At 44.6% G+C, this 27,130-nt stretch overlaps 1 protein-coding gene across 1 annotated transcript; it reads left to right on the forward strand.

Annotated features, from left to right (window-relative positions):
- The first annotated feature begins 1,218 nt into the window (after positions 1 to 1,218).
- Positions 1,219 to 27,072, forward strand: LOC119460775 (Down syndrome cell adhesion molecule homolog). Its single transcript, XM_049672384.1, has 16 exons — positions 1,219 to 1,252; positions 2,039 to 2,320; positions 4,702 to 4,845; positions 5,482 to 5,778; positions 7,736 to 8,017; positions 12,673 to 12,865; positions 16,092 to 16,240; positions 16,337 to 16,468; positions 17,486 to 17,650; positions 18,252 to 18,322; positions 19,373 to 19,610; positions 20,631 to 20,729; positions 22,396 to 22,584; positions 23,299 to 23,439; positions 24,272 to 24,459; positions 25,559 to 27,072. Exons 1-16 carry the CDS (start codon positions 1,219 to 1,221, stop codon positions 25,628 to 25,630), a joined length of 2,676 nt encoding a protein of 891 aa, XP_049528341.1. The 3' UTR covers positions 25,631 to 27,072.
- The last annotated feature ends 58 nt before the right edge of the window (positions 27,073 to 27,130 follow it).

The following is a 27,130-nucleotide window of genomic DNA, read 5'->3' on the forward strand; positions in this document are numbered from 1 at the left end:
GAATTAACAACATCGCAGGCGTAAGGTAAACTGGATGAGCGCTAAAGTAACCTAAGAACACCAGTGACTTGAACTGCAACGCCCCCAGCAGCTAATGTTACTACCAGGCTAGCTACCCCGTTATATGTTACTACCCCGCTAGTGCCAGCGCAAGCTGGTACGTTGATAGAGCAAAAATGGTAATTTTTTTCTTTCTTAATCTGATCTACATGTTAGAGTTCGAATTAAACTGTAGCATATTGAAAATACTGTAAAGAAGGTGTTTCAATTGTAAGTCAGCAAGCAAGATATACCACAGCAGAGACCAAGATTTACTATTACTCAAACACACATGTGCACACCAATCAGCTAAGACGACATCGGATGAAAAAAGAAAAAAAAAACATTCTATACCATCTTTGCGATTTCACACGAGAAATGTCACCAATCGTTCTAACTTTCCAGAATTCAAGCTCCAACCATTCCGCTTCCCTACCGACGCCGTTGAAGGGAGGACCGTAACAGTGACCTGCACAACGACGACTGCCATATCCGGCGTCGAGTACCGATGGTTCAAGGATAAGAAAAGAATAGTTGAAAATAGCAAGATAAGGCTAAGGACATTCCCCGAACTTTCTTCCCTGATTGTTGGCCCACTCGAAGAGAATGACACAGGGAACTACACCTGTCACGGGCTCTACAATGGGAAAAAAGATTCATTCTCCGACTCGCTACAAGTTCTAGGTAAATGATTTTTTGTCTCTCCAACAATGCATGTGCGAAAAATAGGCATGAGACATACATACAGGCGCGATACGGATGTGCATGTAGTTCTTTTGCTGGTTCTTTGTGCGCTCTAGTTCCTCCAAGCTGGGTCGAGCAACCAGAAGACACGATAAGAGTGATGGAAGGGTCAAACTTGACAATTCCTTGCCGTGCAAAGGGAAAGCCGGAGCCTACAGTGACTGTCATAAAGGAAGGTAGGAGACACTTGAGCACTGGTGCATTGTAGTTAACTGCTTTTATAATTTATTAGGGTAATGCATGCAGTTGTTTATATAGAACCGGATATTCATTAGGCTTCCGACCTCAAGCTATTCTTTTCATACAGCAAAGCGAAAACAGTGATGTAATTATTGTGCAGCATCTCCAGCAGGATTAAGCTTTCCGGCACGCTATAACGATTGGCGGTGCTTATGTGGTAGCTCAAAAATGTGAGCGAAATAAATTGCAAACGCCATGATGAAGTGTTTGTCCTTGACCACCCCTCAAAGTGAGAATTATAAATACGTTAGATAGATAGTATCAATAACTCGATCGTCCAACATATCAAATCGATGAAATAGAAATGCACTCCATCCAGCAACTTTCTGCGTTAAGTATATAGTTGAAGCCTAAAGTCAGGATTCTTGTTTCTTTTTGTTTCAGGAGAAGATCATGTTTCATCTTCAAATGTTCTTCAAATAAACAAGTCAGCGAAGCAGCACTCTGGTTTCTACGTCTGCAAAGCCGATAATGCGCTCACACAACCACTGGTTAAGCGATTTCGAGTCACTGTATACGGTAAGCAATCCGAACACAGCCTTTCAACAAGCAATATGATGCGAAATTACACACAGCGGCAGCTAAAGCTGGCCTTGCTTTCGCTTCACGCTTCAAGTTATTTGTATATCGCGCCTGCGCCGCACGGAGCCGTTTTCGTGCTAAACACAGATCAGAGATGGCGCCAGAACCTTTGGTTACACCATTATACCGACGCTAGTTCCGCCAGGCGAGAGAACCGAAAACAGAAGCTTTCCCCGCCGACGGAAAGATGCGCATTTGGATATCAAGACCATTTACTGCTTTGTGCCTCGGAGCAACTCTACTTGCGCTACAAGTCTCATCTCGACAGCACCACAGTTCTAGAGACTCTCAAGGTAAGCATACATCCAGTTCTCATTCAGAGCGTCGGGATTGCCTACAGTATTTCGGGTTTCAAACCCAAGGAACCTAAGCCGCATTTGATCTTTTTTCTGCGGCCAGGTTCACTGCATTTTCTCTTTCCTTACCATTCCAGGCTCCCTCCAGCTCCAGCCCTTTTCCTTTCCCAGCAACGCTGTCGTTGGAAACACGGTCACTGTGACATGCACTACAATCAGCCGTACAGCTAACGTCAACTTTCAGTGGCTAAAAGATGGCAAAGAGCTGATCAAGAGCTCGAAAGTAGAGATAGTGCACCATCCCCTGTTCAGCACGCTGGTCATTGGCCCGACTACCAAGACAGACAGCGGAAATTACACCTGTGTCGGAAACATTGGCCAGGAGACGCACAGTCACTCTCACCAACTCAACATCCTAGGTATTGAATCGACTACGCTTTTCAACCTAACTGGTCATCCTTGCCTACAAAGCCTGTCCTTGCACAAAATTGGCTCAATCGAAGGGGACTGATAAACAAAAACAGGAAATAATCATGCGCTTTTCACCTGCACGTCCTTTCCATTTCCCGTTGCAATGTTCCGAATACTGTCGCAGAAGTCAGTTCACGAGCGCCTGTGGCAAATTTGGCAAAGAGGGGGAAAAAATCTGCGCTGCTAGTTATCATATAACTTGCAAAAAAAAAAAAAAAGGGAAGCCTTTAGTGTTGAAGTTCCTCTCATCAGTGAAAGAAAAATAAACACAATAAACGGGGACACGCGGTGCACGAACTGAGCGGCATTAAACGTAACAGTAAACAATAAGGTGTTTAAGCGTGCAGATGACGTCGACATGCGGTTAATTTACGCGTATGCATAGCCAATTAGTTTTATTTCTTCAGAAGCAAGAACTGACTGTAACTTAACGGTCGGACGAGTTTCCACCCATAGGGTACTAGTTCTTTGACACAGTATCGTTAGCTCCTTTATGAATACGACAAGCGGGGATGACTTATTTATGTTATCGAAGCGTTTCTTATCATGCAGCTCCTCCCGAATGGGTCATAGAGCCAATGGACGTAAAGCTCCATCAAGGTGGAAATGCTACGATTTCCTGTGAAGCGACTGGAAATCCAACTCCATCTGTCAAATGGAAGCTCATCAACAAACACGGTAATGTGTAAGCCTTTTCACTAACAGTATTTGCCACAAACACGATACGCATGTGCATAGAAACCACATGCGAGAAAGCAGTGCACTAAACAAGACTGTCATTCAAGGCGAAGTTGGCTTGTTAAACTACTATTCTAATGTGGCACATCTTTTTTCTAAGAATAAAACGTCACACGAAAACTCTTGCTACAGCGCTGTGTACCTGTAAGCATGGGGCTGTTCGAAAAATTCCCTATATATATATATATATATATATATATATATATATATATATATAAAATGAACGATAAGAAAGGGAACCGTAGGGCCCGATTTTTATTAACCATATCATAAGAAGCCAACAAACAATTACACCAAGGACAACATAGGGGAAATTACTTGTACTTACTAATTGAATTAAAGAAATGATAGATTAGTGGAAATCAAAATGGATGAAGAAACAACTGTCCGCAGGTGGGGAACGATCCCACGTCTTCGCATTACGCGTGCGATGCTCTCACCATTGAGCTACCGCGGAGCCGTTTTCCCATCCACTATCTGGGGTATTTATGTTTTACAACTAGAAATAACCGTGGGTTATTTCTATGGTAAGAGCATCGCACGCGTAATGCGAAGACGTGGGATCGTTCCCCACCTGCGGACAGTTGTTTCTTCATCCATTTTGATTTCCATTAATTTATCATTTAATTCAATTAGTAAGTACACGTAATTTCCCCTATGTTTTCCTTGGTGTCATTGTTTGTTGGCTTCTTACGATATATATATGGGGCGATCATTTTTAAGATTTGTGGACTTTTAAAAAATTGCCTGTGGAAGTATAATTCTTGCCCTTGCGCTGTATTATTCGAAGAGGCAGACATTACTAGCACGAGAAATCAAAACACATTAAACTACTTAACAAAAATTCAGTAAATAACTTCTTAATTAACTGCTTTACGGCGACACATATTCAATTTACGAATTGTAGCCGGTGAGTTTGCAAGACGTATCCACTTGAAATAAATTTCCAGGATTACACCAACGTCGAGATATTATTTCATAGAGTGTAGGACGAAATACATGGGCGATCTAGTTACTTTTGTGGTTCAATGCATAAGAGAGCGTTTCGTTAAATATGTAAGTGGAACAACAGGGCATTTTTACGGCGAGTTAGATGGCGCATATCTCCAAACTGGTGTAATTCTGGAAATTCATTCTTAGTGGAAACGCTGAGCAACCTTCCCGGCTACTATTCGTAAATTGTCATATGTGCCGTAAAGTAATTAATTAAGAAGGTAATTAGTGATTTTTGTTAATTAGTTGAATATGTGTTTCCATTATTCGCGGAAGTATTGTACGCCTCTCTTAATAATCCAGTTCAAGGACTCGAATTATGTTATCTACAACAGGCGATTTTTTTAAAAATTCTGTAAAAATTAAAGTGATAATCCCGTATAAAGTTACCATAACACGCAAAAGGGTGACAATGTACAGCACTAATTGCGCTTTGATCCTTAGTTTGGTGCCCCGTGCAAGACGCCATGCAGTTACATCCATAGTTATATTTTTTGTCCTGGCGCACTCTTGTTGGTGATGTGTAATCAAGTGCCTGATACTTTGTTGGAAAGGTAATAATGCAACGGCAATATGTCAAATGTCTGTTCACCCACAGGTGGCAACAAGGAGACCACAGCATCCGGCAAGAATGAACTGCAGATAGCAAATGCTTCCAAGTTGGATGCAGGGTCATACGAGTGCAGCGCAGACAACGAAGTCTCAGAGGCAATCGCTAAAACCATTACAATCTCCATTTACGGTAAGAGAGACTACGATTCATTTCCTTGCGAACGAAATCTGCTTCTTATCGCAACGTTGTTTTTAAGCAAGTTTCTAGGAACAACCGCACTCACGCAGCGGTTCGCGCACTGTCGTTGTCCAAGGTCATACCTTGATGTCCTGCAAGCTGTTCCTTTTCTTCAGTAATACATGCCTTACTTACAAGAGCTTACAAGAGCTACAAGGGCGCTATAATACACGTTTCCTTGAATTGTCGTCAAAGAGGCCTTACATATTTCGAGCCTTAGAAGCAGCAAGCGCGGCTACTTGGCGAGAACGACCACGGAGGGCGCCACGGGTCCATGGGATGGACAGCAACACTACAAGCACTGCAATACACGTTTCTCCACGCTTGCATTGCTTTCCCACTTAAACCGATAGAGGCAGTAGGCCGTGAAGCAACGCAGCGGTAGCATTCTGAGACTGAATTTATGAAGACCAAGCAAAAGAGTTCCAAGAACAGCCCAGCCTAAGAAGCAATGTTTACAAGAGGTCTGTCTGCGATACTTGTTCTTCTTTGTTTCGGTAAGTGAAGCTGCGATTTCACTCACTCGAATATTTTACACATCTCGGCCCCCAATCTGCAGTGATCTGAGAGTTTGTTATGCATTTCCAGGATTCGGAAAGGCCGTCAAAGTACAACCCTTCTCGTTTCCGTCCAACGTCGTCGAAGGGTCGAGAGTCAGTGCAACCTGCTCCCTGATGAGCATCTCCGAGGGAACCCGCTTCCGATGGGCCAGAAATGGCAAACCGCTCAGTGACGACCCGGAAGGTCGGATCAAGACAAGAACTGACGCCGACTTCTCGATGGTCACCATTGGTCCAGTGCGTCAAGAAGACAGCGGGAACTACAGTTGCACGGCGATGTCTAAGGGGAAGTCAGACACATACTCGGCCAACCTTGTTGTCTACGGTAAGCAAAGAAACGCATCTCCTTCTCACCGTCTTTAAAATCATAGTGCATGAGTATAAGCGCTACTAAAGTACCAACGCACAAATGCACTAAGCTTTTTTATGACACGCACATGATTGGAGAACCACCACATGGCTTCAAAATATATGCGAGCAAAATGAAAATGTTTCCAAACTTGCAACATAATTGTGGAGGTAGTACCTGCCAAATAAAATATTGTGAAGATAAATGAGTCATAGCGGATTGTTTTGCAACGTAACAACCTCAATGAATATAAACGCTGTACGTGTTAAAATGAGCAAACAGGCGAAATTGTAAAAACGTGCTAGTTAACGACCCACCATTATTATGAAGATTTGTCCACTTATTGATAAAAGTTATTAATTCTCCTTTATCGTGTCAGTTATGTAAAGAATGTTATTGAGAACAAAGTGATACAGCGGCTACATTTCCTGATTGCAGCTGTTCCGAAATGGACCCAACGGCCAAAAGATGTACTGATCACGGAAGGAAATAACGTGTCAATCAAATGCGCAGCATCGGGAAATCCTGTGCCTGAAATTACATTGGGAAAGGACGGTGGTAAGAGACGTTGACATTGTGTACAGGAGTTATATCAGCTCTTAAACGCCTCTGCAGGTATTACATTATCACGTGACAGTTATTCAGCAATGCCCACAAGGACGCGACAAAATGAAGACGATAAATGCTTGCCTAGTCTCGTTCGCAGTCTCGCCATATTGCCTTGTTGCTGTAAATAATTACTACAAATATACATCACCTCTTTCCTACCTCGTAACAATATGTCCCACAATACAGCATTATAGACAGAATACCAGCCCGTTCGGTTTTATGTGCAGAAATAAGCATTGAAATACAACATATTGTCGATTTCACAACATGTATCAGCGACAAAGCTGAAAATCAAAAAGTATATAGGCATCAATGGTAAAGTGATGAAAGTGATTTCACCTGAGTATTTATAAGGAATAGCAGTTCTTTCCGAGGTTGTAAAAGACATAGATGCCCGGGACGCCACCTCACCCCGTCTCTATTAAAAGCTACTTCCACGAACTTTTCTTATGGCATAACTCCTTATCACCAGATGATGGCCTTAAACACACGTCCTCAATGCATCACCACAACGATATTTGTAAGCCGAGCCAGACGATCGCATACGCCAAGATAACCTTCAAAATGTTACGATGCGCAGTACTCTAGAGCACGACCGCTTAGGGTGGAGTGGTGAGCTAGTTACTCGGTAGTGTGTCAAGGAAAAATTACGTTTAAGAGATTCTTTGGTTGTTTGCTCCTTAGTGAGGCATGCGTCCGAAGCGCTGTCGTCTTTTCTTGACGCTAGTTTAGCTGAACAGAGTAACACTACTATCACGAATGACGTATCCTTTTGTAATTTTCAGCAGCAAACCTCCAGTCCAATTCCCAAGGAAAGGGAACCGCTACACTGGCGATAAAGAAGTCCACCAAAATGGATGCTGGGACGTACTCCTGCACAGCTTCAAATGGTTTTGGCACTGACATACGAGAGACCTTTTTCGTTAAGGTTTACGGTAAGAAATATGTCGGCCCTCAAGAACGAAAATTGAAGAAAAATTTGTGCATAATGCTTTTTTTTTCTATTACAACGCCAGAAGCGAAATTTGGCGCTTACAGAAAACTTCCTCTATTTACACTGGAAGTCGTTAGCGCATCGACATAATTCCTTCATCGACATACAGAGGGCGTTACGCATCTGTCAGCTTATCCGCGGACGACACGGACTCACGCATACACCCAGCACAAGCGTTAAACATGGAGCTTCTACCGACAGTGACAATAATTTCCGTCATGTTTCGCTCAGCCGTTGCTGGTAAGTGAGTTACGATAATCGGAGATCAGTCACAGCTAACCCTATGCTAACTCTAAGGAAGTCTTGCATTTATGAAACTGTTCTTTGCAGGCAGCATCAGCGTTGTGCCGTTCTACATACCAGACAAAGTTATGCTCGGAGATACGGTGAAAGTTGTGTGCTACACAAGCACCGAACAAACACCTCTGTCGTTCAAGTGGATGAAAGACGGCAAGTTATTGGTGGCCGACGAGAACATCCGCATAAAGACGCAAGCCGATCTGTCAACAATGATTCTGGGCCCTGTGAAACCTGCGCACAGGGGGAACTATACATGTCAAGTATTCACGCCGGCCTCCAGTGGATCGTACACGGCTACCCTTTTGGTATATGGTGAGAAAAGCTCTACATTCTGCTTACTAGACATCACGAGATGCGTATGTGCATATTACAGAATGTGAGCGATACGTGCCCATGAATTTCGTTATCCGTGACACTCGTTGCGTGTCACGGAGCTCTGTGCGTTATGGAGCTGCGGAGCAAACCCTATTGAGCAAAACCTGTGGAGCAATACCAAGGCACATGAAATTGAGGAATGAAGAAGGGCCAGGCTAATTATATGGGCCCAGAAAGATTCGTTTCTAGGGCTCGGACCTTCACGAAAATTTTGCTGTTGGGTTGGGAACGTACCTTGTGTGGCTTGCTGCGACTGAGACATTTACGCGCATAATAACGAAGCTGTTATGCTATTAATTGTGTTACCTGCGTTTCTAACACTTCCGTAGTCTATATATTTGTCATCTGTGATTTTCCTGCAGGCAAAATATTGCTGTATCCCATGTCCTATGGGTATATTTGCTGGCGTTACGACTAAGAGCTCGCGTTCGTGCAGTGCACCAGAACTGAAACCTCCGAAATCTTGATATTAGTGTAATATCCTGTTCTCGACGTGAACTGACGTTCGTAGTGACCTATATGTGCGGCTGATGATTATATGTAGGGGTTTTCTGGCGCACGGGCCAATGATGGCCAAAGAGCGTCATATGTGCGCATATATATGTGCTGAGCTTTAAATTGTGTATGCAAAGAACAGCAACTACACAGTAGCAGGCTCAAAAAAAAAAAAAAAAGCAATCTGCACGATGCTCATACACGTTTAGTGCACACAGTACTTCGTATAGCCGCTTGTTTCGAAGCCTTTTACCAATTACTGAGAGAACAGTACTACTCGAAAGTTTTAGCTTACCGTGACAGAAATAAAACTGTTTCCTTTTTTTTTCACAGCTCCTCCCAGTTGGCGTATAGAACCAGTTGACCAACGCGTTGCAAGAAACTCAAACCTAACAATTCAGTGTGCTGCTTCTGGGGAGCCAGTACCACGGATAACATGGAGATTTATGAGCGGTAAGCAGATGTGGCCCTTTTTAACTTTCGAATTCCTGCGCATGACGTTGACAAGGCCATTTTACTGTGACAGGGTCGACAACGAAGCCTCTCAACACTGCGCCCGACGGAAGCCTACATCTAACGAACATCCAGAAAGAAAACCAGGGAACATATTCCTGCCGTGCGAACAATGACGTCGGAAATTCACTTGAGAAAGCCATAACACTGACTGTTACTGGTAACACCTTTGCAAAGATACCAGAAAGATTAATTTTTCCTTACAGCTGCACATCTATGAATACAACTGATGCACACAAACTGCCAGCGTTGTGAAACTTCTAGCATACAGAAAAAAATCACATTTTGAACCACTATACTGTATGAAAAACTATTCACTATTGCGTTGCTTTAACTTATTCCATTATTCATTGTGCTAATCTGTTTGCCCGACGCTGAGCTCATGAGTACAAGCCTGATGTAGCCTGCATAACAGACCATGCAGAAAAAAATTAACATTATATTCAAGTGAAGGTCTGTGGAAAATCACGAATATTGTCACATTCAGATCTACCGCGCACTCTACAAAGTCACAGAAGAAACTTCACCTATTATGTGAATGTGTGGCCATTGTACTCTTGCGTCCATCGTTGCCATTCACTTCTCAGAGTTCACTCCAACACTGATACACGACACCGTCTTCGACTTCAACTCGCTCATAACCAGCAAGAAAAAAAAAAAAAAAAAAAAGGTTATTTCTCTGGTGTCATTGCTAGCACTACTTAACTTTGCTCATCATTAACGTTGTTATACGTAAAACTTAACTTCGGTTATAAATATTTGCAGACCGAACGCAAACCATCGAATTGATCACAAATTGACATTGGCTTGTTCAACCATTTGACCGTCCAGCAGCGCCGTATTATACTAAAGGTACAACGAATTGCAAACAGAATAGCGGCTCTGCAAAGTGGCATTAGTTTGGGAGTCAGTCGACAGATGGCGGAAAGACCGTAGCGTGAACTACAACGACAGGCAGCGTGCGAAAACCAATACAGCATTACAGTATCCTCAGATCATCGCGCGAAATGTTCACAGTACCGCTTTGCACACTGATTTTCCTGCTGCTGCATTCACGTTTTCAAGGCATTTATTCAGCAGGTAAGTCTCAATATGCTCAAAAAATTACAGTGATTCAAGCGGAGGCTTAATACAGCATATTATACTATTTAACTCTTTTTTTTTATTTCAGAGCCGCTAGAAATTCAGCCAATGGTGTTTCCGAGGAACCTTAAAGAAGGGGCGAAATTTCGGACCATCTGCTCAGTAACTGGCCTCGCTCCGTTCACGTTCAAATGGCAGAAAAACGGCCAGAGTCTTCCAGAAGACGCCCTAGTGGCAACGGAAAACGCTCAAGACTATAGCATTCTTGCGATAAAGAAACTGCGTAAAAGTCACGCTGGAAACTACACGTGCATCGCCATGAACAAGGGTGGCGCTACACGCCAGACTTCGGAGCTAATAGTGAACGGTAAGGAAACGTTTGATCTGCATTCGTCGCGAACAGCGTCAATTTGTCAAGAAGAGTTATAATAATCTTCTCACTTTCGCACAATGCTGCGAATCAGGGGAACATAGCTGAGAGCGTCAGACGACACTGGCAAGAGCACGACGAGAACGGTTATCTACAAGTCCAGCTGTGATATTTTTCTGTTAATTAAATAACGTTAAACGTTTTCATCATAATCCAATGAATGATGCGTGTTGAGCACCAAAATATATGCATTCAACGTGGAATGGCTTAAGTGTCTGTTTTGTCCTAAGAATCCTATAAGATTTGTCAGGTCCTCAAAAAGACAACGAAATTAGAAATACACACACGTTAGTTGATCATTCTAAATGGGATACCATTATGTAGTTTATATATACACTCTCAAGACTGGGGCGCTTCTTACATGGGGCAACGTATCTTACATATGATCGTCCTAACAGCAGGGCAGTACATGGCTATGCGAAAACAGCTTAACTGAAAAATTAACGTGTGCGTTTGTCCGAATCAAATATTGAAGCAAAAGCCTCAAGGTTCTCTATCAAAGAAACGCCAACATTTATAAATAACGTTGCTCGTTATGTATTAAAATCAATTAGCAGTGTTAAGAACGAACATCTACGCCATGACTCAGGAACAATTTGCTTAATAACGTCCGTAAAACAATTCAAACTAACGAGCCGTGTCCAGAAATGTGAAGTTAATTAATGTACAGCCATTCACTTAAGCACAGAGACATTACATGCGACCAACTACAAAACCAATCAAGTTTGCCAAAGCCAATCAATTGCGCACAAGTTAGTTATAACATCAAAGTGGGCAGTTATCCCTTCAAGGCCGTCCAACACATGGGAATGTGGGCAAACTGCAGCTACATGTAACATCTGAATAAATTAGTAGACAGAGCCCCTTAGTTTTCTGTCGCTAGGCTGTTTTTTTTTTTAAGTTTTTTTTTTTTTTTTCTCTCGGACCGACACCTACACATGTACGAAAACCAGTTGAACAGCTTGAACACCATAATGGGATGTTTCCGTAAGGTATTGATAGGTATATTGTCGAAAATTACCATGAATGAAGAGCTATAGAAATAATTTTCAGCATGATCTAATGCGTAGTAAGGTTTCTTTGACAGGACTTTGGTATGAAAACAACTCGTGAAACGTTTTTGACTATGCTCGCCTTCTGTGTTGTTGATGACCTAACCGGACCATGCAATATCGATGTCCCTCCGATCATTTTTGCATGCATACAGCGCCACCAGCATGGACAATCGAACCAGTAAGTGGCGTGGTCTTGCTCGGGAGCAAACTTGAAATTGAATGCCAGAGCCACGGCTACCCCCAGCCGACCGTAACATGGACAAAAGGTAAGTGTGCTTGATATTACTCTGTTCGTTATCGCACTAATCTTGATCTTGTACAACCATTTCAGCTGGTGCCGCGAGCCACCAAGTCATCTCCGACACCGTGAATGGAACACTCCGCATTCGGAATGCCAGCAAGGTTGAGGGAGGGAGATACGTGTGCAAAGCGGAAAATAGGCACGGGGAGCGGATTGAGAAGGAGGTCGAAGTCAGAGTCATCGGTAACGTACTGAACAATAACGCAGTCTACTGAGCACGATTACCATGCTTCCTATTTTTCTTTGATCTAACCTGAAATCAACATAACCAAACTGATCCTCTTTTTTTTCTTTCTTTCCAGACTGCACATCAAAGCGACAATTATTGCGCCTGTATATTTCCGAATAAACTGAGTTAAATCTCTAAAGCCTCTATAACACAGGAGCTGCGTCGCAGATCTTGTAGTAAAGTAGCCTTTTCATTTACCTGCAATTGGTTGAACAAAAGTCGCACAAATGCAATAGTCAGATCCAGATATATCGAATCTGAAGGGGACCACAAAAAAGTTCGATATCGAGGTAATTCGACATATAACAAGAGTTTTATACACAAATTTTCAAGGGGGTTTTACTGCTGTTTGTTATACAAAATAATTCGTTATATATGGGTTCGATATATCCGGGTTCGACTGTAATTATTCAATGAAATTCTAGTAGCATGAGATGAACAAGATTTAGTGCAGTAGTCTTTAAGTGCGCACCTGTTATTGCTGAGCGCACCTGTTATTGCTGAGAGACTGTACGGTTTTTCTTTACGAAGTGCCCGCCCGGTTCGAGGAGAAGTTCAAGGTTCAAACTGTACGTCGTGGAGAAGCGGCCACTCTGCAGTGCCAGGCTATTGGCGATTCGCCGCTGGAGATCACGTGGTCCCAAGACAAAAAGCGCCTCATATTCGCTCCAGTGACAAGGTGAGCATTCGCAACTGTGAATGCATGGTTTCTGAACGCACACAATTTTTTTATTGTCTTTTCCGTACCCTAAGAGCGCGTAAGCATAGAAATCTTGATGATGTCTGGGCTTTAATGGCGCAAGGGACAATAATGACCAAAGAGCGTCAGGAAATGGTTTGAGGTATTCGGTGGTGTGCGGTCAATGACAAATGGTATACTATATGTAACTTGGCTGTAGAGTGGCCTATAATATTCACTATAAAATGCGTAAAATATAGTGTATTTGTATTAAAACTATGACATGTGAGGTGAGGTGAGCTATGAGCAAAAAATATATGTTGAGAAATGATCGTAAGATTACTATGTAAGAATATTCAGGTAGCACTAATGCCTCACCCTGACTCTTGTAGACAAGGGCAGGCAGGGAAGCACGTGTTCTAAATGGTACAATTTCGGCAGTAGCCTCCGATAAGAGGCTGTGCTACGGATCACTTGTGTTTATAACATGCAGTAAACAAACATCAAAAAATTTAAAGCTGATTTGCTATCAAAAACATGGTCATTGTCAAGGAAGATTGCTGGATAAAGTTGAAATTACTGACGGTTTAGTAAACGAAAGTTGTTGCGTACGACGAAAGTGTTTTCTTTTTTCTTTGAGCTTCTATTTAATGACATTCCAACAACACGTGCAGAACTGTCAACGTCTTGCCGCATTTATCACTGATAAGTGGGCCATCGCCGCTCAACAGGTATGAGTGTGTGCTATACGTGTGCCCGATTCTTAGTCGACACATGATGACTTAAGTTCATCGTGTTTTTGTTATGGATGAACGATTCCCTAACTGTGGCTTAATAGCATGCAGCTTATTGGATGTTTAAGTATTCTATGAGCGCTGCCAGTAGCTTCTAAGCTTTTTCCATAAGAAAGGCTTCAAATCTGTGGCAGAGACAACTACAGAGTTGCTGGCTTTTGTTGCTGCTGATGTGGCGGTTTCATCCACAAGCGTATAGCCCCCGATGCCTGTATGTCCAGAAACCCGGCATGTTGTGATATGCTAGCTAAACATGTGTACTGTGCACAGAAGTGAATAATAATACTTTAGTTCGGCATTTTTACTTGTACAGTACAACTTTAAAGATCTTGCAACTATTAGAGAGTCGGTGAATATATATATATTTTTTTTTTTTTTTGTGTTTCACAGCCGACAGTACTGTATCTGCTTCGGCGGTAAACATACTCATTGAGGAACACATTCCCCGAAAGCACTTCCTTGAACTTCAGGCGAAGTACTCATGCCCGCAGTATTACACTGACGCATCAAGATCACAGGATGTCCTTTGTAGCACTTGGACCATCCTTTTCCGAATCCGATTGGAAACACAGAAAACTTCATATTCAAAGACATTTTCGGCGCAAACTAGACGAGGGCACAGAATACATATGACAGGACGGGCGCCAACTTCGAAGTAATTTTATTAAGAACGAGAAATCGCTTTTTATGCACAGCCAAGTCACTTGATCACAATGAACATGCTACAGACAGGATAACCGAAACAAACAACGGATGCTCAGCGATCAGCTGTCCGCGCTAATCAAATGACACGCGCAGAGAGTTGACCAGAAAAAGCAGCTGGTCGCTGAGCATCCGTTTTTTGGTTTAATAATTCTGTTTTTAGCATGTTGACTGTGATCACTTGACTTGGCTGTGCTTAAAAAGCGATTTCTCCTACTGAATAAAATCGTTTGCAAGTTGGCGCCCGTCATGTCGTATGTGTTCCGTGCTCTCGTCTAGATCGCGCGGAATTCTTTTTTTTTTTTTAAATATGATTCAACTGAACTAAACCAAGATTCCGTTAGAAAACTTCACTGCGTTATATATACGTTCGCCAAGTGTACGCGCATTTACTCATTGTAAATGTTACGCAAGCACCCAGCAGCATGGTACACACATGCTTTGGGATCTGTAACGTTGTTTTGTACTGACAAGGTTTTCTATACAAGAGATGTTACCGCATCGAACACGTGTGGAATATCTCGGCAGGAAAACACGCGTGTCTGTAGCTGTTCCCATCGTTTGCCTAAAAAACACAGCACATCCAAAATTAAATTGTGGGGTTTAACGCCTACAAACTTCACAATGTGTTATGAGATACGCCGTAGTGGAGGCTAAAATGGAGGATTTAGCAAGAGAAGGCCAACGCACGCGTCGTTGATTTGCCTTATAAAAACAAATACGTTTGGCTTATGATTCCTGTCTACATCGGCTCTCTTGTCATCAACGCGGTGGTGAACACGTAAAATATATTGGAAGCGGCTACGCTGTCTTTTCTCGCTTCGCCTCACACCAAGTTGTATATAGAAAACATTTTCATGCAATACTGTTTTGTTTTTGTTTTTTCAGTCATCAGTGCTTCGTATTTTTTCATTATTTTCCTTTTTGATCTTCGTAATCGGCGGCTCCAGTGTCATGACATACAAAATGTAACTAACATAGTCTGTTTATACGTAATCTAGCTATTTGTCAGTGACGCTGAGCTGCAGCCATCCGCAACGCTGCAAAGGTTCCCACAACAATGATAAAGTGACACCACATAAATTTAGGCAATAGCTGAGTGATCAGTGCGTCCGTGCGAGAGTTGTGTATGGGCACCATCGCCCACGTTCGATCCTCCTTACCGCTGGTGCTATTTTTTTCCTTATTTTCTGGCATTGCCGTATGGCCAACAGATGGCATGCGCTGGAATCAGTTGCAGTGTCGTTACTTTCACTGAAATATTGTCGATTTTCGTCGAACACACATAGAACTCATACTGACCTACCTTGGATTGTGTATTCACCTTGTAGAACTGCTCACAGCAAGGCTAGAGAGAGATTTCATGGGTTTCAGGAGCCACGCGTGCACAGTTAGCATTACTTGTGCGATTTGCACTCGGCCTAAATAGCGTCAAAAACCATCCCAATTCTGGAAGCCCTACTTGATGAAGCAAATGAGGCATTTGGAGCTGAATTCTCTTCGCAGTTGAATGTCCTAAACAAGAGTGCGACTTACGAGGCCAGTCGCGATACAAAAACACTCTATAAGCCTTAAAAATAACTTAATTTTGGCGTTATTAACTCGCCGGTCGGCTGTGTGGAGAACATAACTTTTGCTAAATGTCGAATAAAATGTGCAATAAAATGGCAGCAGGAAGAACCGCGCTCGCGCAACGCGGAGTGAACACTCGGAGTGAACCTCGTTTGCAGGTACGAAAAGTTCGAGTCGAATACGGAAAACGGCGTGACTTCAGAGCTGGCGATTCCGACGACGGACAGGAGCGACGCGGCCCTCTACACCTGCGTCGCAAAGAACGAGTACGGCAGCGACGAGAGGAACATCAAGCTGCTCGTCGTCGGTGAGCTACGGTCATTCTTCCGGATGAAACAGAAGAAGCAACGCAAGCGCAACCATGTAGTGAAACATGCTGCTATTCTTGTCTTCGTTTTTACAGAGGTCCCCGCTCAACCGCTGGACCTTCGTATCCTGGAAGTCTGGAGCCGCAAGGTGAACGTCATTTGGTCAGAGCCGTACAGCGGGAACAGCCCCATCAACAACTACATTGTTCACTACTGGAGGGACAGAGGTATGTCGCTATTTTTTTATGTGTGTAGGTTTGCAGATATTTTATAACTTTTTTTTTAATGAGCGAGGAAAAAAAAAAGAACCATGAACCTCGCATCGCATCATGCTCGCCACAACTCAGCTTTGCCACAACCGCGCTCAGCTCCTGCCACAAACAATTAAAATTTCCTTTCAGCGGCAGAACACCGCAAGGAGGTCCCGCGACGGAAGTGTGTCCGAGCCTCAATCGCGTCAGAGCGCATACTCACTTGCAAGTGTACAGTTTTTCAAAACGAAAACAACCTGCGCGCGAACTATTTCTCGGGTCAATCGCGAGAAAGAGTAGGGCAGATTTTAGTATGGCTCTTCCGTAATTTCTTCCGACATGTTGATTGTAACAAAGATTCTGCACAACATAACCCCAACGCAGTAATGACCACTCGACTTCTTCCAGCTGCTGCGTCGAGCAAGCTTTTCTTTAAGTTCAGTAATGGAGACACGCACAGTTATAGTTCCGCTGAAGTCGGCTGTACCGGAGCAGATAACACAACGACTGTTGGCACCTAGAAATCATACAGCCACAGCGGGTGCAGGCAAATATTACTATATCCCGCAACAGACAAAGGGATAGGAAGGGGGGAGGGGAGGAAGGGGGAGGGAGGGAGCACGCTAGAATACTCCAGGCCTGCACTCAGCCCTTGCTCAGAACAAAACTTTATCTTCCGTTTGTCCATCTTCACTCTTGAATAATAATCTGCATGATTATCGCAAACTTATGAGCACAATTACTCTTCTCCGCTCCAGCGCTGTAGATTGCTCGTGCAAGTCTTTCGTAAAGCGGGGAATGAACGCGAGAAAGCCGCACCCCTCGTTGTCTCCGGTCGCTACTCTTCAATGATAAATTCGTATGCAGACACGCGGTCTTTGTATGCAAATTCGCGCTCGTCGAAATGAACGGATGTTCGTACACCCAATGGCAAATCGTGCAAGTGCCGTTCACACAAAAGAACTCTCGCGCGCCTTCCGCTTGCCGCCGCAGACGGGGCGCATCGCCTCATGGAGCAGACCGTGCCGAGCAGCCAGACTTCGGCCATGATCAGCGAGCTTCACCCGGGCGCCTCCTATTCTCTCACCGTGACCGCCGAGAACGAAGTGGGTCAGGGTCCCCCCTCGGACCCGGTACGCTTCCTCACCGCCGAAGAAGGTGAGTCAGCAAGCAGCCCGCCTTGCATGCAATATGCATCACGTAAGCCCCCGCACAAAAGCGAATCTCATTGCGTTCAGGACGTTACACACACATCCCGCATGATCGCTTACGCTTAAGGTGGCGCGGACGAGTTCGCACCTGCTTGCGAGCTGGTGCCGACCTTGCTTGTCCCTGAAGCCTACCAGTACCGCTGCCAACAGCTCTTGTAACCTCGACGATGACTTAAGCGATCGGCGTGCTGCTTTCTGCTATGAGCCGTATAAGTCCAGAGCGTCAGATGTGTTGCGAGGAAGGTCACCGTAATGAATGAAGACGCTGCCCGTAGCGTTTAAAATACTGACCAACGTTACTCCCACTCACGATTTACGGAAGGGCTTTCGCATAACTTGTAGCCGTGGCACTTTCACGGAACGTGACGGTCAAGAGGAAGTTGGTAAAACACAAAACAAGGCGAACAAATGCTCTAGATGGAAATGGGATGTTCGAAAATATACGCAAGCAAATATTACCACCAGTTTCTACGCCTTTTTATTTTTTGAAAGCTCAACATGACAACTCGGTAACCTGTGTCATATGTTCTTGTTTTTGCCGCATCCAGAGCCCGGCGGATCACCAACCGACGTCTGGGCAGCTGCCAAGGGACCTACTTCTATCGCCGTTTCGTGGAAGGTACTTTTTTTATGTCCAGTTCATGCCACTGACTAGCGCACCACTTTCTCTTTGAGACCATGAACATGCGCCAACCTGTTGACCAATCTAGTTAGACTGGCAACGTAAATCACGGGAAAATAACAGAACGCTCACTGTCGACTAAATATAAATCAGTAAAACACGGACGTCAAGAAGTACGCCCGTCTTGTGCATACGTGAGCTCGCCTATGTGTTGGTGTATAAGTGCATATGCATAAGTATGCGTGCGCGTAGGCGCGCACGCTTTCCACAGATTGCATTTCACCGCGGAACTACACGCCTTTTTTAACGGGATAGCGTTAAGGGCACCGTGTCGCAGAAAATCCGGCGTCGGTGTAGGCGTGGGCGCGCCGGCGTCGGAGAAAATAATCCCGAACCACCCCAACCGCGCAGGCCCTCCGCGTGGCGCAAGGCGATAGTGAACAAAATTTTAAATTTTCAAGGTAAAATCCATCAGAAAAATCGTAAAGTACGACTTAACCACAACCTACAGATACGATAGCGTCGGATTGTAATTTGAATGTACGAGAAAACATAATTCTGTTACCAGGAAACTCAAACACAAACTCCTTTTCCAGCATTTCTACCATACCAAGCGCGGCGCGTCCGGGTAGGTTACTTGCAAAAAAAAAAAAACACACACACACACACACACACACACACACACACACATCCAGATGGGGATCGCCTTTTCGGCAGCGTAAAACGGCAGCGGCGCACAGAGGCGAAGGTGGAAAAAAAAGAAAGCTGCAGTTGCCGGGAAGTCTTACACGCATTCAGGGATCTTTGAATATTATCGCGTTGCACTCTTAAATGCGAAGCTTAAGCGTCCTCCAATTTTTCTTTCTGGCGTCTGTTCTCACGCCGTAAAAAAATGTATCGTAAACCACACCAACTTGCCCAGCACCAAGTCCTTTAAAACTACATAGTCACTTACGCATTGTTCCCTCGTATTGTCAACTCTGGCAAGACGCTCACACAACCATGATGCAAGTTTTCATCGTTTTCCGCATTGCACGACATTTGTAGCCCCCTCCTCGAGACACGTGGAACGGTGTGCTCAAGGGCTACTACGTGGGATACCGGGCGGCCGAGTCCAGCCAGCCGTACTCGTTCAAGACGGTCGAGACAGTGGTCAACGGATCCCAGGAAGTCACGCTCGTGGGTCTTTCAAAGTCCTCGCGGTACAGCGTGATCGTGAAGGCCTTCAACGCCATTGGAAGCGGACCGCCATCCGAAGCGCTGCTCGTCCGCACATTGGATGGCGGTTAGTATACAGCGCAAAACGTTTGTCGACACAAGTTCATTTTAACCGTTTGCAACGCAGGAAAATCTAAAAATAACGCTTTCACATTACAGGCAGGTCTCAGACAGTTATTTTTTTTTTCTTTTAGGGTCACTCCGTCGGTTGCAAACAACTCGTACCTTATTGACCAAGCTTGTCAAACCTAAGTTGTGCCATGCGCACGTTAGGTCTCGTTCATAAAGTGGTTTGTATGCCATTCTATTGCTTGCATCAAGCGAGAGGATTTCCAATCGAGTTTTTATTCCAAAATGAACCGTCGGCAAATAAGGCCAGCGTTTAACTTCATTTATATCATTGACAGGTGAAAAAAACAAAAAACAAAAAACACGCGTGCTTAAAATGAGCCAATTAAGCCTCGCGAGTCCCTTGAGTTACCGCTCTTGTTGAGTTAAATGTAGACAAAAATGCTAAGTCGAAGAAATCTAAAATTTTGTATTGGCGCATATGCAAATTAGGACTGTACCTAAGGATTAGCCAAGCAGCTCCGCGGTAATACGAGTGTCTTCGACGACTCTATCGACGTCGTGAACGCTGCCCCGTCTCCTTTCAGGTGTGTCGCTTTAATTCTTTGAAGTTTCAGTGAGCTATGAGATTGGCCCTATATTGTGTGAACGAAGCGTTCACTTATTCGGATAGGTTTGCCTCAAAGTTCAGCGGTTAACAATAAGCGAACTCACTAAGACGAGCAAATGGTTTACATTTTTTCCTAAGTTCCTTTCACAGTACGTTTTTGCGAAACGCTGTCATGCTGCAGTACGACCATATAGAACACCTCATCGTCTCGCTCAGCATACTCCACTGAAGCATGGTTAAACAATGAAAACGGTTTCCGCAATCCTGCCGCTGGGTTCGGTTCATCATTGGCTCGGCATGTGTATAACGAAACCATAGCGCTTTACAACTTGCAGTGAAGGGATCGTCGTTCACGAAGCTGGTATTTACGCTGCACTTATGTTTACGTGCCACCATTCATTCTTGCAGATGTGCCATTCGCCCCTGCGCTGACCCTGATCTCAAGCACCGACTCTGCCTTCAAGGTTAAGTGGACCCACTCGAAGGCCACCGCTGCTCCCGTAACAGGTACTGTCGTCGGAAACATATCTACGGGAAACATAGCACGGAAGAGTGGATCGAGTTACTGATCGATTGATTGATTGATTAATTGATTGAGTGAGTGAGTGTGATCGATCAAACGTGTTTTATCGTCCTTGATTGCGAGGGACGCCGTGATGGAGAACTTGCAATCACGGCGTCCATCATTATTTTTGCCACATGGAACGTCTTAAAGTGAAATTCCAGTGCGTGAGCGTTTTCGCATTCGCGCCTAAAGGTATGCTGCAGCCAAGGCCGGGACCTCATGTTGAGCAGCAGAAGTTAACCGCTACACCGCGCGACCAGTAACACTGATCAATCACCAAAAATCACCAAATATGATGAGGGCACAAACTTCATAACTATTGGCACAAACTTCATAAACTATAGTAATATTGCATTTGTGGCTCATTAAATTTTAAATTGCTAATGCTGCAAATAAGCACGGCATAACCTATTCAGGCAAGCCACGACATCTGCATGAAAGTTCTGCCGCGAAACATCTCAGTAAAGGCGCCAGCCTTCTGCCATGAAACTTTCACTGGCATTTACGGAAATAAATAAAAAATATGTTCCGGTTTGACACAAAAACCAACAACCATCAAAATTTCTAACAGTTGCGAGGGCGGCAAAGGTGGATAGACAGAAACAATCGAGCCTGCGGCACGTTACTTAACATTATTGGCCCACTATGGGCAACTAGTGGTCATAATTCACAGATACGCCTTCAGTCACAAAGTCCTCAAAACATGTATTGTTCCATGAATATGACATAATTAACATAAGGAGTGCTGAGTAACAGTTGTTCTTAACAGCCGGCTTTTTGGTCACAAGGGGATATAAGACGGTGGTTTACCAACATAACTGAGTTTCAAAGGGCACAAGAAACGAATATTAAGTTAAGCTGTTTAACTAAATTATGCTTCTGCAATGCAAAGCTGCCACTCTTATCATGAGTTAGGCTGCTTAACTGAATTATGCTTCTGCAATGCAAAACTGCCACTCTTATCATGAGTTAGGCTGCTTAACTGAATTATGCTTCTGCAATGCAAAGCTGCCACTCTTATCATGAGTAGAGGCTTGGTAAGCCTTATCACCTGTACTCTTATCATGAGTACAGGCGCAAGGACGAACAAGTGGCAAGTCCACCTTTAAGTTCCCGATCGTTCTCACCCAGACGTCACGGATTTTGGCAGCGTCTACTCGGGTCTACTTAATTGTTTATCGGTAAAAAAAGGTTGTACATCTTAGATGAAAGCAAAGGCTTAACCTTGGAAGGTTCGATAACATTTTCTGAGCCAAAACACCGAAAATACGCGAAAATATCTTGAAATTCATGACGCCATACTGACGTATCGGTGTTGAAGTTTCGGTGCGAAATTCAATAAAGGTAATTTTGGTCTTCATTTCCTCTAATGGCAGTTAAACCTAATTAGTGAAATGAATGAACACACTGTTTTGACAGACTACTTTACCAGTCTAAACTGATTTAGTGTGGCTCCTTATAGAGTCCCTTTCAAGTGAGCTGCAAGCGAGAACGCGGGGTGCCTGCTTAAGCAACTAAAAACAAAACAAATCATGGCATAAGTACAGAGCGCTTGGCGCTAACTTTACGAGTACAATTTTAAGCAGCGCATTCTTCATCCCTCACCAGGCTACACGCTGCACTACAAGAAGAACGCTGGCCCCTGGCACCACATCCCGGTCGTGGCTTCGGACGACACGAGCTACACGCTGACGGATCTGGACGGGGGTGCGACGTACAAGGTGTACCTTACCGCGTCCAACCAATTTGGACGCGGGTCTGGTAGCGAAGCCATAATCATCAACACCACTAACGAAGGTAAGCACTTTCCTAACCTAACCTAAATGTAAAACGCGGCGCATCATTTGACGTGGCTCTCGATCATCCATCTCTATTCGAGGAAACAGCAATGCAATTCCTAAGAAACATGCGCCTTTGCTGTATTGGTTACAGCTCTAAATATACTGGCGTGGTACCCGCAACCGCCAGGCATTGCGACCAAGGAAGCTTTACATTTCTTGCGTATATGCAGTCTTGCAATGAGCATTTACTATCACTAACGTCAAAAATGTGTTGTGGGAAAAAGATGGCTGCGGCTTAACTCAGTTATGCCTGGGTGTGCGTAGTGAGAAGCACGGTTGATGTTATTGTTTAGCTTGGTGTTTCATTCCGTCATTGATCCGCGGCCCTGGCATGAGATGCCGAACTAGACGACGAACCATCATCTTCTGAATTCACTCGCCGGGCCGCTTCGTACTTACGACGCTTCTCGAGGCGTGCGGCTCCTTCTTCCTCCGTCTCCTCGGCTCGCTGCCTCTTGGATTCGTTCCGACGACGAAGCCTGGCTTCTTTCAGTCTCTCCGACTCACTTTCAATATCTGCCGACGAATCACACCGAGCCACCCCTTCTATATATACGATGCAACGCCGGTTCCTCCGGCGATGCAACGCCGGCAATGGCACTTTCTTTGCACTGAACATCGAACGACGTAGGCGAGATGGCTTGCCACAACATGTACGATTGCGGCGCAGGTCATGACCGGGCTTGGGTCTTCTACAAGGATCCCTCCCTGCTGGTTCCCGCAGCGTCCTTTCTCATCGCTGTCCTTGTCGTCATCACCGTCGTCACCGTCTGCATCAAAAAGACCAAAGCGCACAAGAACTTTGAAAAATGTGAGCATTTCGTCAGCACTGCCACCATCCTTGCTAACACTGATGTGAGGTCGCATGAATAGTGGTGAGAAGAAGGCGAAACAAAAGCAAACAGAGGAAGGATCCAAAGGAGGACTAAATACTTCATGTTAGAAATAAACAAATTTGGCAAGAAGCAAATGAGGCAAATCCGCAGCGTAGCGAAGAAAAGCTAGAGATAGCAAACTGTGTATGAGACTTAAAAAGGGTGTGATATCCCATGCCGAAGAAGACGGACACACAGAAACAGAAAAAGAATTCATCGTAGCGGATGCTAAGAAGGTGTACAAAACGAAAATTTTCACTACGTCACTGCGATGATAGCAGCTATAAATAAAAACACAGTAGCTACGATGCTAAATTACCAGTGTTAACGATCCGAGATCCGAGGAAACAGTGACAATGCGTTCGCGCTTGTTTGTGGGCGGGGCACATTAAATCAGACAACTACCGCTTATCTATGCTAGAAAATTACATAAAATGTCTCACAGTGAACCAGTGATCAATGCCGGCTTGTGTGGTGCGTGTTCCTGGTACGCGCCGTTTTCTCGGTCGCAACTCAGGTCCAACTAAAAACTTTAACGAAAGCAAGAATGACGAATACTCCTCAGGCTACATGTGTAATTAACCACTGCATTTAGTCACTAGGTACTCAGTTTATTACATACATTTTGCTTTCTTCTGTTATAACGAAGCTCAAGTAACCTTCCCCTGGTGAATAAAGTATCAAAGTGAGGACTTCTCCTAACGGGCCACTCCCGCCTTTCCTCCGCCTGTCCCTATCCCTGCTCCTTCTTTCGTGGTTCGGCCGCAGCCCTGGAAGCAGAGAAGCGCCAGAGCTACGGCGAGGTGACGCAGCAGCAGCAGCGCTACATCGACGTCACAGAGAAGCGCAACCGCTCCGACTACGCCACCATCCAGAGCCGGAGGAGCCTCTCCGGCAGCTACAAGATCGAGGAACTACGCTCGGCGGCACCTAACAGGGGATACAACACTACAGACGTGAGTTCCCTCATTCCATGACCACTAAGTGCGTGGGTACTACCTGCATGAGTGAATGAGCCTTGAGGGCATTCTGCTCGGGTGCTGACAGCACCCGAGCATTCTAGGTGAGTGCGTGCTTGAAGAGCGGGGACTAAGAGGGGGGGGGGGGGGGGGGGAGAAATGTATCAAGAACACAAAGGAATCAACAAAGATGAAGCTACGCACACACAATGGAATGACGTACGTGACGTTACCGACGGACGGAAGGAAGCAGACCATAGAATCCCTGGACGGCTGCCTTTGGGAAAAATGGCATATAGGCTATAAGGCTCATTCACACTAGGCCGACACGACACCGATTTGGTCTGCCCGACGGTTGGCGACAGCAGTTTAACGGACCCCGGAAAACGCTGTGGCCCAACGGTTTAAAGGAAGGAACAACGCTATCGCCAACAGTCGTCAGACCAAGATCGGTGTCGTGTCGGCCTAGTGTGAATGAGCCTATAGCGCGAGAAAACAATTTGCATATTGATGTGTTCGGGCTAAGTGAACGACGCTGCAAAAGCCGTTGGTTTTCTGCATCAAGAAATATGGTGCTCGCAGAAATAGGAATAATGATAACGTTAGGTGGTCTTATTTTTATTCATTCAAGTAAAAACAACTGTAAACATTGTTTTGTCATGTTGTATCAATAAAATTTCTCTCGACGACAAACTCGTAAAAACATAATAGGATCTGGGCGCGAGCTAGATGGTACGATACCTTCATGGTGAAACAGCGCTAGAGGCGCACAGACGAGAGAAGAGCACAAGGACGAGGTCGGCGCTCGTCCTTTTGTGTTCTTCTCTTGTCAGTGTGTCTTAAGCGCTGTGTCACCACGAAGGTATCGTGTCAGCAAAATATTGTGGCCTACATGGTAGTTTAAATCGGTAGAAACCAGCCACCTAAACAAATCATTGCAAATGCCCTAACAGAACGGCAAAATGTGACAACGAAGCTTCACGACTAAATGCTTCTCACAGCGGAAAATAAAATACATGTTAGTTGTCCCCAGCTGTCATTTCGAATATTTCATACATAAATGTGCTCGCAAATTTTGTTAACCTCTCTTTTGCAGGCCAAGGACAGGCGGCGCTCGTCCCTTCGCAAAAGCAGCGCTTCCTCCCACGTCTACGACAGCGCGGCGTGATTCAACCAGAAACAAGCCCGAGAAACTGCTGTTGACATCTTCTAAAACTGTTGAATTTGCTCTTATCCGTTGTTCTAGTCACGCGCCAGCCGTACAAGCACGTTACGACCCCTATTCTGTACTTACGATTTTCTCTCGCCACTGCCCCTTAATATATCCCTTGAATAACTTTCTCCCCAAGACAAGCCAGGTGTGTCCCGCGTGTGTACAGAGGAAGCTTGACATCCCCGTCTCTATGAGAGATGTTGTGGCATCTCAGCGACCTACAAGCACATCATGCAGAAGTCGAGCTGTTACACGAGTCATATGAGCGGTACAGTAGAGCAGTAAGGACAGCAGTCTTAAAACATGGGGATGAAATCACTGATTTCACTCGAAAACAACTAAGTACGAGCAGATGATCAACGCAAATGTGCTGCGTCACCAAGTCTATACTAATACTCGATGTGTGGAGGAAGCGAAACTGACGTCACAGGCCGCCAAGCAATAGAGAGCCTGCGCAAGGTGTCCCTATCGCAAGAATGCTTTCAACTCTCGTTTCAGGCACCAAGAGGGTGTCCAATCGGTATTATTTACCGTTCTAGTCATATTTAGTATGATGAGTGTTACCAAATGTTCTAGTCAAATGTTTGTATAATAATGAGGCTTTACAATTCCGTACATGAGTAATATTCCCTGTTTCGCGTAGAGCATAACCGGTTACTTACATTTATCTGCCTTCTGGTGGCACGTGTGGACGACATTCGGTTCTTATTGCAAATGTTTTCTCGCGTATAAGTTATCCCTGCTGTTTTCACGAGTGGCATGTCTCAGGGCTTCAACTATGCTTATTGAGAAAGAACTTTAGTCGAAAGAAAGAGGCTTTCCGACAGATTGCAACGTTAGGTTTTCTTTGCCGAGTCGTCACTCAAAAACAGCTAGCAAGTTTGAAGCCACGCAAACACACACTCAGGGCCCCGAAGATAGCACGGTGCCAAGATAAAGACTACGTGAATATGTTTCCTAACAGTCACCGTTTGTGAAATCTGATTCAAGTGATTTCTTTCGTGAGTGTGTACGCTGCGAAGCGCGTATTTTCTTTGTTATTATAGTCGCAACAACTGCAGGGTCGGCGCGTAAGAATATGTAATAGTTCACACGCAATGAAAGCGTTTCAATATTCTCAAAGAACACAATTTCGCAATCCCGTTGGCCTCTTATGACATCACACGTATGGCCTCTTATGTCCTCCAACTCAGCCGTGCTCTTGCCAACTCAATTCCATCTTGCTCAACAAGCAATGTACGTGTTCCTCGATGTATATTTATTTATGCAATTCACAAAGAGTGCTAAAGGCTCTGCTGGAACCGTTCTGGTAGTACAGGGCAGGAATGAACCAAATGCTCAAATATACAGTAACATGTGTTTTTTATACATATGGCAGGCATTACTGTTTAGTTCGAACCAACATTGCCAAATTATGTCATCTTGCAGGGTACCACAGCGTTATGAGGATGAAGA

This window comes from Dermacentor silvarum, chromosome 8, assembly GCF_013339745.2.
Source record: "Dermacentor silvarum isolate Dsil-2018 chromosome 8, BIME_Dsil_1.4, whole genome shotgun sequence".
Classification (NCBI taxonomy): Eukaryota; Metazoa; Arthropoda; class Arachnida; order Ixodida; family Ixodidae; genus Dermacentor; species Dermacentor silvarum.